The 17,451-nt window shown below is 41.4% G+C and overlaps 1 protein-coding gene across 2 annotated transcripts in view; it reads right to left on the reverse strand.

Moving 5' to 3' along the window:
• CYP4F22 (cytochrome P450 family 4 subfamily F member 22) overlaps positions 1-17,451 on the reverse strand; it is a 94,763-nt gene that overhangs the window by 21,745 nt on the left and 55,567 nt on the right. For both annotated transcript variants that reach the window (XM_075853206.1, XM_075853205.1), the window contains exons 5-6: positions 9,679-9,806; positions 2,547-2,668 (exon numbers count right to left, since the gene is read on the reverse strand). In XM_075853206.1, the coding sequence (XP_075709321.1) occupies positions 2,547-2,668; positions 9,679-9,806 (250 nt within the window). The remainder of the gene's footprint in view (positions 1-2,546; positions 2,669-9,678; positions 9,807-17,451) is intronic.

The following is a 17,451-nucleotide window of genomic DNA, read 5'->3' on the forward strand; positions in this document are numbered from 1 at the left end:
TAGCCCATTCCAGCCTTGTGCAGGTCTATGATCTTGTCCCTGACATCCTTAGAAAGCTCTTTGGTCTTGCCCATGTTGTAGAGGTTAGAGTCAGACTGATTAATTGAGTCTGTGGACAGGAGTCTTTTATACAGGTGACCATGTAAGAGCTGTCTTTAATGCAGGCACCAAGTTGATTTGGAGCGTGTAACTGGTCTGGAGGAGGTTGAACTCTTAATGGTTGGTAGGGGATCAAATACTTATTTCTCTGTGCACAATGCAAATAAATATATATCATTTTGACAATGTGATTTTCTTTTTTTTTTATATATATATATATATATATATATATATACAATCTATCTCTCACTGGTAAAATGAACCTAGCCTAAAAATTCTAGACTATTCATGACTTTGACAGTGGGCAAACTTACAAAATCAGCAAGGGATCAAATACTTATTTCCTCCACTGTATGTGCACACGACCAATTTTCAGGCGTAATGGAGGCGTTTTACGCCTCGAATTACGCCTGAAAAGACGGCTCCAATACGTCGGCAAACATCTGCCCATTGCTTGCAATGGGTCTTACGATGTTCTGTGCAGACGAGCTGTCATTTTACGCGTCGCTGTCAAAAGACGGCGCGTAAAATTACGGCCGCATCAAAGAAGTGCAGGACACCTTGTGACGTAATTGGAGCCGTTTTTCATTGACTCCAATGAAGAACAGCTCCAAGTACGTCCGTAAAAGACGCCGCGAAAAACGCGTGCACTTGTAACAACGTCCGTAATTTCAGACGTATTTGGCGTTGTCGTGTGCACATACCCTAAAAATTCACAATCATTACCAGTGGTCTTCCAAACTGCTATGTTTTCGCTACGTTCACATGGTCTAACACCTCATATTTGGACTCTACAGTCATTATATAGGTTGAGCTAAACACCTGTAAACATTTCCAACAAAGGTCAAAGAATCGAACCAGGCAGCAACATTCTAATTTCCTTACTCGACCATTAGACATACTATCCTTATATTTAATGGTGGTAGTTGCCAGATAAAATGACATATCTAACCATTGTTTCTCAAACACCCATGTTCTATCATTCAATCCCCCATATAAAAGCAAACCCCACTTCATATATTAAATAAAGCCTCATAGATTTTTATTCTATGACTGTCCCATACACAAAATCAGCAGGTTACTAGAAGGGGCAGAGGAAAGAAATAAGATGAATCTTCTAACCAATCTCATCTATATCAAATTCTCAAGCCTTCATAGCACACTGTATTCCTGGTTCCACTTGACAAAAGTGCAATATAAGCCTAAGAAAATAGAAACCTTTGCATCAGCGATATGCACGAGGCTTCAGCTGTGGTGTATGCTTTGACCAGACATACATAACTTTTTCTCTCCCTCGACTCATAGCTTTTTTGCATTACTGATACCATGTCTCCCTCTAACCGAGTCAGACTGATGATTCTGCTTTCTATTTCTTATTGAAAGTCACATTAAGCAATACACTTTTTACTCTGACCAGGGAGCATTTTATGTTATATATTAGCACCTTACTTTCTGATCGATTGGACAGATAATTTGCTAATCCACTTTATGTCTGGTCTCCTCCCATATTTTGGGTTATCACCACAGTACATCACTGTCTGTGACCTCTGTGTTTGAGCCATTGAACTCTTTTTAAATCGAGTTTTAAAAACGGTTTGGGGTGTATTTTTTGTACTTTAATAAAGTGTTTGTATTTCTTTTCTACTTTGAAATATTGTGGGTGTGCATACTTGTTCTTTAAAGAAGACCTCCAGTGGTAACACAGCTTTCCATGTCTGTATTCCCCACCTGACTGAATACCACACTTTACACTTCTTTTATGTATACTGTACTTATTTTTTGAACTGCTGACTTGTCTGTGCTTTAAAAAAGCCTCCATCTTGATTCTTAGATTTCCCAGCTTTCTCTTCCTCTCTGCTTTGCTATCAATCCCATGATGCTTCAGAATAACATCACATGACCAGCTAAAGACCATACTATTTCTGCATGCTAGGGGACCCTGTGATTATCACTCTCTCTATATTCTCCTAAATAAGCTGAGAAACTATAAGTATAGAGACAGGGAGGCTACACTAAATTATTCTACATTATACCTGTGTATAGCTGATGATAGAAGTTTATGTCCCCCCCCCTGTGTAAAACTAGTGCGGTACAGGAATTGCTGAAGCCTGTGATGGGTGACACATAGATCTCCATAGACTCAACTAGAGAAAGCGGGTCACCGAGCCGGATTCACACTGCTGCTAAGCAACCATCCCAGTCTGATATATAGAGATCGAAGCATCAAGAAAAATAACAGGTGAGAGTCTGACACATTGAATACCACAATGGAGCACATGGGAAAGTTTTGGCCGAAGTGTCTCTTTAAGTAGTCGCTTGTTGCATGTAAATATGGTATTGCATCTCATCCCCATCCAATATTATTGTGTGTCTTTTGAAAAGTTCTATTCAATTAGTCGGACCAAAAAAGTTATTTTAAAGCAATATATAAAAAGAAAGTTACATACTCTTGGCAGTTACTGTCATAGCTAAATGTACATTTCAGCAAGGTGTCCAAAGTCATAAGGCTAATGTGTTCAAACATATCCAGGGACACCGGGCCTTCTACACACAATCTGCGCCATTTAGCCTGTGAAAACATTCACAAATATGAACATAAAATAATATGTGTCCAGAAAATGAAAATACTTAAAAATGTAAAATCCTTTCCTACTGTTCTGCCTAAGTAAACTTCAAAATAGTTCTAGGCTAGCATTTCTTTGGTTAAACATTATATTATTTACCTAGAGACCAAGGTCCGTCTCAGCTGCATGGCATGGAGACTCAAAAAAGTTAAATTAAATAATAAAACAAACGTAGTTTTGTTTAAATTGAAGCATACAAGGCTTGATCTATGGGGGTCTCTTGAAATGGATTTCTAAAAAAATGAGTAGTCACACAATAGTCAGTTCTTGAAATATCTTTCCTCCTAGATTTTCCACTATCAACTGCGAGTGGTATTATTGCAAAGTAGAAGCATTTAGGAACCACAGAAACTCAGCCACTAAGTGGTAGACCACACAATATAACAGAGTAGGGTTGCTGAGTGCTGAGGCGCAAAGTGCATAAAAGTTGCCAACGCTCTGCTGACTCAATAACTGCAGAGTTTCAAACCTCCTCTGGCATTAACATCTGCCCAAAAACTGTGCCCTGAGAGCTCATGGGCTTCCATGGCTGAGTAGCTTCAAGCAAGCCTTACATCACAAAGCACAATGCCAAGCGTCGGATGTTGTGGTATAAAGCACGCCGCCACTGGACTCTGGAGCAGTGGAAATGTGTTCGGTAGAGTGACGAATCACTTCTCTATCTGGCAGTCTGATGGACGAGTCTGTGTAGAACATTACTTACTTGTGCCAATTGTAAAGTTTGGTGGAGGCATGGTTGGGTGTGTTTGGCGTGGAAGAACTTGACTGGCCCGCACAGAGCCCTGACCTCAGCCCCTTTGAACAGCTTTGGGATGAGCTAGAACGGAGATTATGAGCCAGGCCCTTTCGTCCAACATCAGTGTCTGACCTCACAAATGCTCTTCTGGACGGATGGGCAAAAATTCCCAAAGACACACTCCACAATCTTGTAGAAAGTCTTCCCAGAAGAGTGGAAGTTGTTTTAGCTGCAAAGGGGGGGCCAACTCCATATTAATCCCTTAACGTATTATCACGTACATGAGCGTGATCAGCGTTAAAGGGAAGTATGGAGGGCGCAGACGGGCGATAGCGGCATCTAAGGCGTTATAAAGGAGGGGGCGGCCCCCTCCGACAGCCCACTACCCCCCCTCCACGACGGAATGGCGGGGTGCCGATGTGAGTCATGGCAGCCTGGGGGCTTAATGAAGGCCCGCAGGTCTACCATCTTTGTATTCCTAGGAAGCTTTGCCTCTGGTAGGGCTTCATGGGAGACTGTCAGTATAACAATATACTGCAGTACTTTAGTAATGCAAGCGATCCAACGATTGCTGGTTCAAGTCCCCTAGGGAGACTATAAAAAAAAAATTTAAATAAGTTTTTTTTTCCATTATTATATACATAAAAAGTTAAAAAAAAACTCTTCCCATTTTCCCCCAAGCGCAATCTAAAAAAAAAAGAATTCACATAACTGCTATTGCTGCGTCCATAAAAGTCTGAACTACTACAATACAATGTTGCAAAACATTATTTTATTTGCACGGTGAATGCTGGAATTTTATATATTTATTTAAAACTGCGTTTTTTTGGTCACCTTAGCGCCTCCCAAAAAATAAGTAAAATGTAATCAAAAGTCACATGTAGCCCGAAATGGTACCAGTAGAAACTACAGCTCGCCAAGCAAAAATAAGCCCTCACACTGCTCAATCAATGGAAAAAAAAAATAAGTATTGCCGTAATTGTATCAACCCGTAGAAGAAAGTTAACATGTCGTTTTTACCACATGATGAACCCCATAATAATGAATACCCAAAAAACAATTGCGGAATTGCTGTTTTTTGGCCATTTCACCTCACAATGAATTGTTTTTCAGTTCCTAATACATTATATGGTACACAGCCTGTTTTGGCCTTAAAGGGGTTTTCCAACTTCTGACAACTGATGACCTATCCACCGGATAGGTCATCAGTACATCATCTGTGGGGGTCCGACACCCGGGCCCCGCAGCGGACGTACAAGCAGGAAGTAGTTAGCTCCGGCCACGGAATAGCGGCCGAGCAGCAGTACTGCAGCTCTGCAAGTGAATAGGAGCAGACCTGCTCCACGGCCTCTATGCTATGTAAGGAGCCAACTGCTTCTGGCTCCGTACATGGCATTATGTGCCACAACATCCAGTGCCCGCAGGCCACCGAAGCGGCTTATCGGTGTGAGATCCGGTGGATAGGTCATCAGTTGTCAGAAGGTGGACAACCCCTTTAAGGACACAGCCAATTTTTTCAAATCTGACATGTTTCACTTTATGTGGTAATAACTTTGGATTGCTTTCGTGTATCTAAGCGATTCTGAGACTGCTTTCTCGTGATACAATGTACTTTATGCTAGTGGTAAAATTTGGTCTATATATTAAGTGTTTATTTGTGAAAAACATCAAAATTCTGCGAAAATTTGCAAAAATTAGCATTTTTCTAAATTTTAATGTATTTGCTTGTAAGACAGATAGTAATACCACACAAAATAGTTACTAGTTAACATTTCTCATATGTCTACTTTATGTTTGCATTGTTTTTTAAAAGTCCTTTTATTTTTCTAGGATGTTACAAGGCTTAGAATTTTAGCAGCAATTTCTCACATTTTCAAGAAAATTTTAAAAGGCTATTTTTTCAGAGACTAGTTCAGTTCTGAAGTGGCTCTGAGGGCCTTATATATTAGAAAGTCCCCATAAATCACCCCATTTAAAAAACTAGACCCCTCAAATTATTTAAAACAGCATTCAGAAAGTTTCTTGACCCCTTATGACTTTCAAAGGAATTAAGGCAAAGTAGAGGTAACATTTTCAATTTTCATTTTTTTTGCCAAAATTCATTGGTAATAATTATTTTTTCTGTAACAGAAGGTTTTACCAGAGAAACGCAACTCAATATTTATTGTCCAGATTCTTCAGTTTTTAGAAATATCCCAAATGTGGCAATAGTGTGCTACTGGACTGAAATACAGGCCTCAGAATCAAAAAAGCACCTAGATGATTTTGGGGCCTTCTTTTTTTTAGAATGTATAAATTTTACTTTATTCTGCAGGTCGATACGAGTACGGCGATACCATATGTATATAGTTTTTTTTATGTTTTGCAGCGTCTGCACAATAAAATCACTTTTGTTTTAAATAACTTTTTTATTTTTCCATCAAAAAAGCTTTGGGAGGACTTGTTTTTTGCGGGACGGGTTGTAGTTTTTAACAGTATCGTTATGGGGTACATGCGAATTTTAGATCACTTTATTTAGTCTGTTTTGCGAGGAGTAGTGACCAAAAAACAGCGATTGGAATGGTTTGTTATTACATTTATTCACGGTGTTCACCGTGCGGGTAAAATAGCGTGATATTTTTATAGTTCGGGTTGTTACGGACGCGGTGATACCACATATGTGGACTTTTTTAATGTTTTCCATTTTTTCCTGTAATAAAAAAGTCTTATTATGGGAAAAAAGACGGTTATTGTTTTTTTTAAACTCAGGGGTGCCGTAGGCTAGAAACCACCTAGATGCAGTGATCGATTTTAATCGTTGCATCTAAGGGGTTAATTGGCCGGATCAGAGGCTATCTCTGGTCCTGGCCGTCACAGAGGGATGTCGGCTGTAATATACAGCCGACGCCCGCCGTTGATTGCACAGGCTCAGCCTCTGAGCCAGCTCCATCACGTACAGTTACGTGGGGATGTGCTAACACACCAGCTCCCATCACGTAACTGTATGTGATTTTGCGGGAAGGGGTTAAATGGTGCCATGAAGAACTACAACTTGTCCCACAAAAAAAAAAAATATCATACAGCTAATTTGACAGAAAAATAAAAAAAGTTACGTTTTTTGCCTATGGATTTAGAATGGGATGTCATAAAAGCTCCTAAAAGGTGTAAAATATGGTTGTCCAAATACTTTTGTCCATATAGTAAAGTAATTTAATTTTAGGTCAAATTAAAATAATCTATTGGTCATGCAACACGCTGTTGCAATATATAAAAGGTAATAAAAATGATGCTCATAATGAAAAGGTCATAATCACGTTTATACATGAATTAGCCAATAGTGTTAGGCTGGGTTCACACACTATTTACGGACGTAATTCAGGCGTTTTAGCCCCGAATTACGTCTGAAATAGCGGCTCCAAAGCGTCGGCAAACATCTGCCCATTCATTAGAATGGGTCTTACGATGTTCTGTGCCGACGGTCATTTTTTTTACGCCCCGCTGTCAAAAGGCGGGGCGTAAAAAAGACGCCCGCGTCAAAGAAGTGCCTGTCACTTCTTCAGACGTAAATGGAGCCGTTTTCCATGGACTCCATGGAAAAACAGCTCCATTATGTCCGTAATGGACGCAGCGAAAAGCGCCTCAACATGCCATGACGACTGAAATTACGGTCCTGTTTTCTCCTGAAAACAGCCCCGTAATTTCAGCCGTTACAGACGCTGCCGTGTGAACATACCCTTATACATTTAGGGTAAGGCCACACGGAGCAGCCCTGACACCATCATGACGCGGCCAACAACCGCGCTGGCACGATGTTAGGTGTGGATGTCAAATACCTTGTTAAGGGGTATTCCGGTAACAACAAGTTACCCCCTATCCATAGGGTAAGGGGTACTTGCTGATAGGTGGGTGTCCGACCCCCATTGTCTACGAGAACGGGGAGCCCGAAGTTGCCCGAACTTCAAGTTTAAACCGAGTGGCAGGTCGCTCATGCGCACTGCCGCTCCATTCCTTCTCTATGGGAGCGCCGCAGATAGCGGTATGCAGTGTTCGGCTTTTTCCGGCGCTGCCATAGAGAATGAATAGTAGGTAACTTCTTGTAAATTACAAAATCGTGCGGCCATAAAGAGTATATTAATTCATTGCCGCACGATTTTGCAGATAAAGGGATGGTTTACCTGCATTAACGTGCGACCACTAACAGACTATTTGACAGCCGCACCGAACATGGTGTTGGCGCGGTTGTTGGCCGCGTTGCAACCGTGTCAGGGCTGCTCCGTGTGGCCTTACCCTTAAAGAGTCTCTCTCAGCTCTAATGACGCTTTTTCTTGTAAACACCCAATAAAATAATAATTCTGCAGCATATTTTCTACAAAGAACGCTACAAAGTGCCGTTCCCCTATTATTTGCCCTAGAATTGTTTGACAACGGGGTGTTACCATTCCCCTTGTCAATGAGGCATGTCCCTACACAGTCTAGCACTGATTTATTCATACATTTCTAAGAGGAATAACGTAGAAACGGCACAATGCAGAATTTAACTCCTTAACGACCGCCCACCGTCTTTTGACGGCAGGGGTTGTATGTCCTAAATCTACAGCGACCTCTTTTGGTGTCACTGTAGATTAGGCTGATGAGCGCTCCTGTGAGCGCTCATCCTCTAAGTAGGAGCTGTAACAAACAGCTCCTGAACTTAGAGGAGCCTGCTGAATACAGCTGGGGTTGGAAAACATTCGGACCCCAGCAGTTCAAGGTAACTCCCCGCATTGATCTAGTCATCGGAAACCCGGTGAAGTGATCAAACACTGGGGATTCCCTCTGCAGTCAGCCCTGGGGACCTGCAAAGGACCCCAGGGCTGTCTGTTCAGTTTGCCTGCTGTTAGGGCACACTATGTGCTGCCCCAACAGCAGCCTGTGTCATAGTGACACAGTATAATGTATTTGCATACAGAAGTATGCGAATACATTACAAGTAAAAAATAAAGTTATAAATAAAGTTATCCCTTAATGGGATTTTAAAATAAAAAGTAACAAAAAAAATAAAAAGATCCCAAAAAGTCCAAAAAAAGGCATTATTTTGCGTAAAATATATTTTATTGCCCCTACACTAAATAAAAACAAAAAACCTACACATATTAGGTATCTAAATGACCGTAATAACCTGAAGAATTAATCTAACAGGTTATTTAGCGTGAAACGTGAACGGGATAAAAAGTAAACAAGAAAAACGATGCTGAGAATCAATCTCTCTTATATTCAGGCCGTATAAATAATTTTTTTCTATGCCCAAACTATGAAAAAAAATACAATTTCTCCCGCATAAAACAAGGTCTCATATGGCCACGTCAATGAAAAAATAAAAAAATGTATGGCTGCTGAAAGGCAGAGGTAAAAACTGAAAAATGTAGCTGGTCATTAAGACCTTTTCAGGCCTGGTCATTAAGGGGTTAAAGAAAAAATGCATAAAACATCTTTTATTATGGGGAGTACAAATATTCACCAAAAAAGACATGTCAGGAGCGCTGATAGGTGCAGAGGTTTTCTAGGATTAAAAATCATGGGTGCCTTCTAACAAAAACAGTGCCACACCCGTCCATAAATTGTGTCTGGTATTGCAGCTCAGCTCCATTGTTGCGAATGGGGCTGAGTGAAACACCACACACAGCCTGTGGACAGGTGTCTTTCTGTTTTAGGCTATGTTCACACGGAGTATTTTGGGGGAGGAATATCTGCCTCAAAGCTCCAAACGGAATTTTGAGGCAGATATTCCTCCCCCAAAATACTCCGTGTGAATAGCAATTATCGCGCCGTTTTTCGCCCGCGGCCATTGAGCGCCGCGGGCAGAAAACACGCTTTCTCCTGCCTCCCATTGAAGTCAATGGGAGGTCGGAGGCGGAAGCGCCCGAAGATAGGGCAAAAGACGCCGACGCCTCCCATTGAAATCAATGGGAGGCGTTCTGGGGCCGTTTCTGCCGAGTTTTGCGACGCGGTTTCCGCGTCAAAAAACTCGGCAAAAGACCCCGTGTGAACATAGCCTTAGAAAGAAGAAAGCACCCATGTTTTTCTATTCCTGGACTACCCTTTTAAATTTGTTTATCTAATACAGGCAACCCATATGCTCGTCATCTACAGATCAAAAACCATGGAGGGCACATGTAGTTCCTTAATTTGCTTTTATCTTTCATCCACCACCATGTAACATATAATCCAGTGAAATATGTGCCATAAACGTCTTAAACTCACATGCATGATGTCTGTGCTCTGGTTAAAAATCTTTACATAATGCTTTAAAATATCAAAGTGAAATGCAGGTGTTAATAGACGTCGGTGCCGGGCCCATTTCTCTCCACGGCTGAGCAAAAGTCCATCTCCTAAAAGATAAGATTATTTATATAAATTAGTCAACTATTACTTTAATAAACCACTAATTTAGCAATCCAGAGACGGCCGCTACTTCCCAATTTTTAGTATGTACCGGCAATTTATATTTTTTTTTTTTACAAAATTACCATATGATTTGTTTTTTAAATAAAAATGATCACAATAATATGTAAATCAGCTAATGTGTGCCTGTGACCTCAGCTTAATTAGATTAACAATATGTGTAGATAATGGCTATTGATAGTATTCACATCTGTGTTGTGGATTACGTTGAAAATGGAAACCGTCGCATGGCGACACCATTGACATAATGGAGTCCGTTGGGTTCTGTTGTGGCATATGTAATTTTTATAGGAAGAACAGCACTGCATACTTTATTATTCTTTTATGTATTCATGTTTACACTTTCTATAAATGCTCACCCCACAATAAAAACGGTTATTATATATATATATATATATATATATATATATATATATATACATACAGTGAAGGAAATAAGTATTTGATCCCTTGCTGATTTTGTAAGTTTGCCCACTGTCAAAGTCATTAACAGTCTAGAATTTTTAGGCTAGGTTAATTTTACCAGTGAGAGATAGATTATATTAAAAAATATAAAAAAAATCACTTAGTCAAAATTATATATATTTATTTGCATTGTGCACAGAGAAATAAGTATTTGATCCCCTACCAACCATTAAGAGTTCAGCCTCCTCCAGACCAGTTACACGCTCCAAATCAACTTGGTGCCTGCATTAAAGACAGCTGTCTTACCTGGTCACCTGTATAAAAGACTCCTGTCCACAGACTCAATTAATCAGTCTGACTCTAACCTCTATAACATGGGCAAGACCAAAGAGCTTTCTAAGGATGTCAGGGACAAGATCATAGACCTGCACAAGGCTGGAATGGGCTACAAAACCATAAGTAAGACGCTGGGTGAGAAGGACACAACTGTTGGTGCGATAGTAAGAAAATGGAAGACACAAAATAACTGTCAATCGACATCGATCTGGGGCTCCATGCAAAATCTCACCTCGTGGGATATCCTTGATCCTGAGGAAGGTGAGAGCTCAGCCGAAAACTACACGGGGGGAACTTGTTAATGATCTCAAGGCAGCTGGGACCACAGTCACCAAGAAAACCATTGGTAACACATTACGCCGTAATGGATTAAAATCCTGCAGTGCCCGCAAGGTCCCCCTGCTCAAGAAGGCACATGTACAGGCCCATCTGAAGTTTGCAAATGAACATCTGGATGATTCTGAGAGTGATTGGGAGAAGGTGCTGTGGTCAGATGAGACTAAAATTGAGCTCTTTGGCATTAACTCAACTCGCCGTTTTTGGAGGAAGAGAAATGCTGCCTATGACCCAAAGAACACCGTCCCCACTGTCAAGCATGGAGGTGGAAACATTATGTTTTGGGGGTGTTTCTCTTCTAAGGGCACAGGACTACTTCACCGCATCAATGGGAGAATGGATGGAGCCATGTACCGTCAAATCCTGAGTGACAACCTCCTTCCCTCCACCAGGACATTAAAAATGGCTCGTGGCTGGGTCTTCCAGCACGACAATGACCCGAAACATACAGCCAAGGCAACAAAGGAGTGTCTCAAAAAGAAGCACATTAAGGTCATGGAGTGGCCTAGCCAGTCTCCAGACCTTAATCCCATCGAAAACTTATGGAGGGAACTGATCATCCGCATTGCCAAGCGACAGCCTCGAAATCGTAATGATTTACAGATGATCTGCAAAGAGGAGTGGGCCAAAATTCCATCTAACATGTGTGCAAACCTCATCATCAACTACAATAACCGTCTGACTGTTGTGCTTGCCAACAAGGGTTTTGCCACCAAGTATTAACCCCTTCCCGACATTTGCCGTACATGCACGTCATGGAAAGCCTTGACTTCCCGCATCTTGCCGTACATGTACGCCGAATGTTTGGGACCGGCTCAGAAGCTGAGCCGGTGCCATCATCACCGGATCTCAGCTGTATCTTACAGCAGACATCCGGCTCTAACGGCGGGGACCGAAATTAGCTTAGATCCCCGCCATTAACCCCTTAAGTGCAGCGCTCAAACGCGATCGCTGCACTTAAGGTGTTTGCAGCTCATCGGAACCCCAGTAATGAAATTGCCGGGGTTCCGGTGGCTGCAATGGCAACCGGAGGCCTAATACTGGCCTCCCGGTCTGCCTAGCACCGAAGCCGGTCAAGATCTGCCCGGCGGCGGAGCCTGATCGGCTTCCGTAGCTGCCGACAAGATGGCGCCGGGTCAGGAGCTGATCCGGCGTCATCAGCGGTGGAAGTCAGCTGTACTGTACAGCTGACATCCACCTGTAACGGCAGGAACCGGAGCTAGCTCCGATCCCTGCCATTAACCCCTTCGATGCAGCAATCGAAAGCGATTGCTGCATCGTAGCGGTTACTAGCAGATCGCCAGCCCTGACAGGCAATCAGGACTGGCGACTGCTGTTATGGCAACAGGAGACACAATGGTCTCCTGCTCTGCCATTACGGAAGCCGATTTAGGCCCCGTCGGGAGGCGAAGCCTAATCGGCTTGCTGTCAGTGAATGACTGACAGATCTAATACATTGCACTAGATAGGTAGTGCAATGTATTAGAAAAAAAAAAATCTGACCGTTGGACCGTCAAGTCCCCTAGTGGGACTTGAGAAAAAGTGTAAAAAAACTATAAAAAAGTGCAAATAATAAAAGTTTGAAAACAATAAAAGTTTCAAGTAATCAAATAAAACACAATCCCCCTTTTACTCTTATCAAGTCCTTTATTATTGAAAAATAATAATAAACCATATGTATTTGGTATAGCCGCGACCGTAACGACCTGAGGTATCAAAATATTATATTATTTATTGCACGCGGTGAACAGCGTAAAAAAAAACGTAAAAAACGTTACCAGAGTTTCTGTTTTTTAGTCACGTTGCCCTACAAATGTTAGAATAAAAAGTGATCAAAAAGTCGCACGTATCCAAAAATGGTACCTATAAAAACTATAGCTCGTCCCGTAAAAAACAAGCCCACCTACACCTCCGTCGACAAAAAAATTAAAAAGTTATGGTTCTCACAACTTGGCGACAGAAAAAATACATTCTTTTTACAAAAGTAATTTTATTGTGCAAAAAGTTGTAAAACATAAAAAAGTGCTATAAATTAGGTATCGCCGGAATCGTACTGACCCGCAGAATAAAGTTAACATGTAGTTTATAATGCGTGGTGAACGCTGTATAAAAAAACCCGAAAAAAGCTGTGCCAGAATTGCGTTTTTTTGTTTACCTGGCATCCCAAAAAATAGGATAAAAGGTGATCAAAAAGTCGCATGTACCCCAAAATGGTACCAATAATAACTACAGCTCGTCCCGCAACAAACCAGCCCTCATACGGCTACGTCTATGAAAAATAAAATTAGTTATGGCTCCAATAAGTCAGGAAATAAAAAAATATGCAGTTGTGCCCGAGGGGAACATTTCTTCTGTTTGAAGAGGCGATTTATCAAGGACCTAAAATTAGGGAACCAGGAAAGGGAGGGCCCAAACATATCCGCTGGAAGCGACGGTGCCCGTATTATACCAGGACAACACTTCCTAGCAAAATTCCCCAAACTACAAAGGCGCGGAGTGTGGATCAGTGCGGGGGATAATAAAGGACGCCATATATCAGTGCGACACCGGCCTGTGCAGAAAGGATTGCCTCACAGCGTAACACACATCTATGGATTATTTTATTGTTTTTTTTTACCCCATTATTATACCACCTGACTATGCCCCTTATATACTCCGCCCGGCTTACATATGCCCTACATTATAAACGGAAACACCAGTAAGACTCCAAACAAAACTACTACCAAGCAAAATCCACGCTCCAAAAGCCAAATGGCATTTCCTCCCATCTGAACCCTACAGCGTGCCCAAACAGCAGTTTCCTTCCACATATATGGCACCGTCATACCCGGCAGAACCCTTTTAGCAATTTTTGGGGTGTGTGTCTCCAGTGGCATAAGCTGGGCACGACATATTTGCCACTGAATGGCATATCTAGGGAAAAATATAAATTTTTAATTTGCACCATCCACAGCGCATTCATTTATGGAAAAGACCTGTGGGGTGAAAATGCTCACTACACCCCTTAATAAATGCCTTGAGGGGTGCAGTTTCCATAATGGGGTCACTTCCCAGGGGTTTATTTTTATTATTTCACATCTGAGCCTCTGCAGTTGTGAACCAATACTTTGTAAATCGCCAAATTAGGCCTCAATTTTACATGGTACGCTTTCACTCCTGAGCCTGGTCGACTGTCCAGGCAACAGATTAGGGCCACATGTAGGGTGTTTCTAAAACCAGGAAACCCAGCATAATAATTAGAGAGCTGTCTTGTTATGGTGGCACAAGCCGGGCACCACATATTGTCCACATATCTGTGGAAAAAATCCCATTTTCACTCTGCAACATCGAGTTCACACTAATTTCTACAAAACACCTGCAGGGTTAACATGCTCACTACACCCCTAGGTAAATGCATTGAGGGGTGTAGTTTCCAAAATTGGGTCACTTCTGGGGGGTTTCCACTGTTTTGGGCCCACAAGCGCCCAGAAACCAATCCAGCAACATCTGCACTCCAAATGGCGGTCCTTCCCTTCTGAGCCCTGCCGTGTGCCCAAACAGCAGTTTATGACCACATATGGGGTATTGCCGTACTCGGTAGAAATTGCTTTACAAATGTTGGGTTCTTTTTTTTCCTTTATTTGTTGCGAAAATGAAAACATTTGCGCTAAAGCTACGTCTTATTGAAGAAAAAGGATTGTTTTTATTTTCACTGCCCAATTCTAATAAATTCTATGAAACATCTGTGGGGTCAAAATGCTCACTACACCCCTAGATGAATTCCTCAAGAGGTGTAGTTTCCTAAATGGTGTCACTTTTTGGGCGTTTTCATTGTTTTTTCCCCTCAGGGGCTTTGCAAATGTGACATGGCCGCCGCAAACCATTCCTGCTCAATGTGATCTCCAAAAGCCAAATAGCGCTCTTTCCCTTCTCAGCCCTGCCGTGTCTCCAAACAACCGTTTATTACCACATGTGGGGTATTGTTTTACTCGGGAGAGATTGGTTTACAAATTTTACGGTGCTTTTTCTCCTTCAGTTCTTGTGGAAATGAGAAAAAATTAGCTAAACCTACATTTTCTTTGAAAAAATGTAGATTGTCATTTTCAGGGCCTATTTCCAATAATTTATGCAAAAAACCTGTTGGGTCAAAACGCTCACTATACCCCTAGATAATTTCCTCAATGGGTGTAGTTTCCAAAATGGGGTCACTTGTGGGGGGTTTCCACTGTTTTGTCCCCTCAGGGGCTTTGTAAATGTGACATGGCCTCCGCAAACCATTCCTGCTAAACTTGAGCTCCAAAAGCCAAATAGCGCTCTTTCCCTTCTCAGCCCTGCCGTGTCTCCAAACAACCGTTTATTACCACATGTGGGGTATTGTTTTACTCGGGAGAGATTGGTTTACAAATTTTACGGTGCTTTTTCTCCTTCAGTTCTTGTGGAAATGAGAAAAAATTAGCTAAACCTACATTTTCTTTGAAAAAATGTAGATTGTCATTTTCAGGGCCTATTTCCAATAATTTATGCAAAAAACCTGTTGGGTCAAAACGCTCACTATACCCCTAGATAATTTCCTCAATGGGTGTAGTTTCCAAAATGGGGTCACTTGTGGGGGGTTTCCACTGTTTTGTCCCCTCAGGGGCTTTGTAAATGTGACATGGCCTCCGCAAACCATTCCTGCTAAACTTGAGCTCCAAAAGCCAAATAGCGCTCTTTCCCTTCTCAGCCCTGCCGTGTCTCCAAACAACCGTTTATTACCACATGTGGGGTATTGTTTTACTCGGGAGAGATTGGTTTACAAATTTTACGGTGCTTTTTCTCCTTCAGTTCTTGTGGAAATGAGAAAAAATTAGCTAAACCTACATTTTCTTTGAAAAAATGTAGATTGTCATTTTCAGGGCCTATTTCCAATAATTTATGCAAAAAACCTGTTGGGTCAAAACGCTCACTATACCCCTAGATAATTTCCTCAATGGGTGTAGTTTCCAAAATGGGGTCACTTGTGGGGGGTTTCCACTGTTTTGTCCCCTCAGGGGCTTTGTAAATGTGACATGGCCTCCGCAAACCATTCCTGCTAAACTTGAGCTCCAAAAGCCAAATAGCGCTCTTTCCCTTCTCAGCCCTGCCGTGTCTCCAAACAACCGTTTATTACCACATGTGGGGTATTGTTTTACTTGGGAGAGATTGGTTTACAAATTTTACGGTGCTTTTTCTCCTTCAGTTCTTGTGGAAATGAGAAAAAATTAGCTAAACCTACATTTTCTTTGAAAAAATGTAGATTGTCATTTTCAGGGCCTATTTCCAATAATTTATGCAAAAAACCTGTTGGGTCAAAACGCTCACTATACCCCTAGATAATTTCCTCAATGGGTGTAGTTTCCAAAATGGGGTAACTTGTGGGGGGTTTCCACTGTTTTGTCCCCTCAGGGGCTTTGTAAATTTGACATGGCCTCCGCAAACCATTCCTGCTAAACTTGAGCTCCAAAAGCCAAATAGCGCTCTTTCCCTTCTCAGCCCTGCCGTGTCTCCAAACAACAGTTTATTACCACATGTGGGGTATTGTTTTACTCGGGAGAAATTGCTTTACAAATTTTACGGTGCTTTTTCTCCTTTAGTCCTTGTGGAAATGAGAAAAAAAATTCGCTAAACCTACATTTTCTTTGAAGAAATGTTGATTTTAATTTTCACGGCCTACTTCCAATAATTTCTGTAAAAAACTTGTGCGGTCAAAATGCTCACTGTACCCCTAGATAATTTCCTTGAGGTGTGTAGTTTCCCAGATGGGGTCACTTTGGGGGATTTTGACTGTTTTGGCACCGCAAGAGCCCTTCAAACCTGACATGGTGCCTAAAATTGATTCTAACAAAAATAAGGCCCCAAAATCCACTAGGTGTTCCTTTGCTTCTGAGGCCGGTGCTTCAGTCCAGTAGCACGCTACGGCCACATGTGGGATATTTCCTAAAACTGCAGAAACTGGGCAACAAATATTGAGTTGCATTTCTCTGGTAAAACCTTCTGTGTTATAAAAAAAAATTGTACTAAAAATTTATTTCTGCAAAAAAATATGAAATTTGTAAATTTCACCTCTACTTTGCTTTAATTCCTGTGACATGTGTAAAGGGTTAAGACATTTTCTAAATGCTGTTTTGAATACTTTGAGGGGTGAAGTTTTTAAAATGGGGTGACTTTTTTGGGGTTTCTAATATATAAGGCCCTCAAAGTCACTTCACAACTGAACTGGCCCCTGTAAAAATGGCCTTTTGAAATTTTCTTGAAAATGTGAGAAATTGCTGCTAAAGTTCTAAGCTTTGTAACGTCATAGAAAAATAAAAGGATGTTCAAAAACGATGCCAATCTAAAGTAGACATATGGGTGATGTTAATTAGCAACAATTTTGTGTGGTATAACTGCCTGTCTTACAAGCAGATACATTTAAATTGAGAAAAATGCTAATTTTTGCAATTTTTCGCTAAATTTTGGTGTTTTTCACAATTAAATACTGAACATATCGAGCAAATT

The sequence above is a fragment of the Rhinoderma darwinii genome, chromosome 2, assembly GCF_050947455.1.
Source record: "Rhinoderma darwinii isolate aRhiDar2 chromosome 2, aRhiDar2.hap1, whole genome shotgun sequence".
NCBI classification, from domain to species: domain Eukaryota; kingdom Metazoa; phylum Chordata; class Amphibia; order Anura; family Rhinodermatidae; genus Rhinoderma; species Rhinoderma darwinii.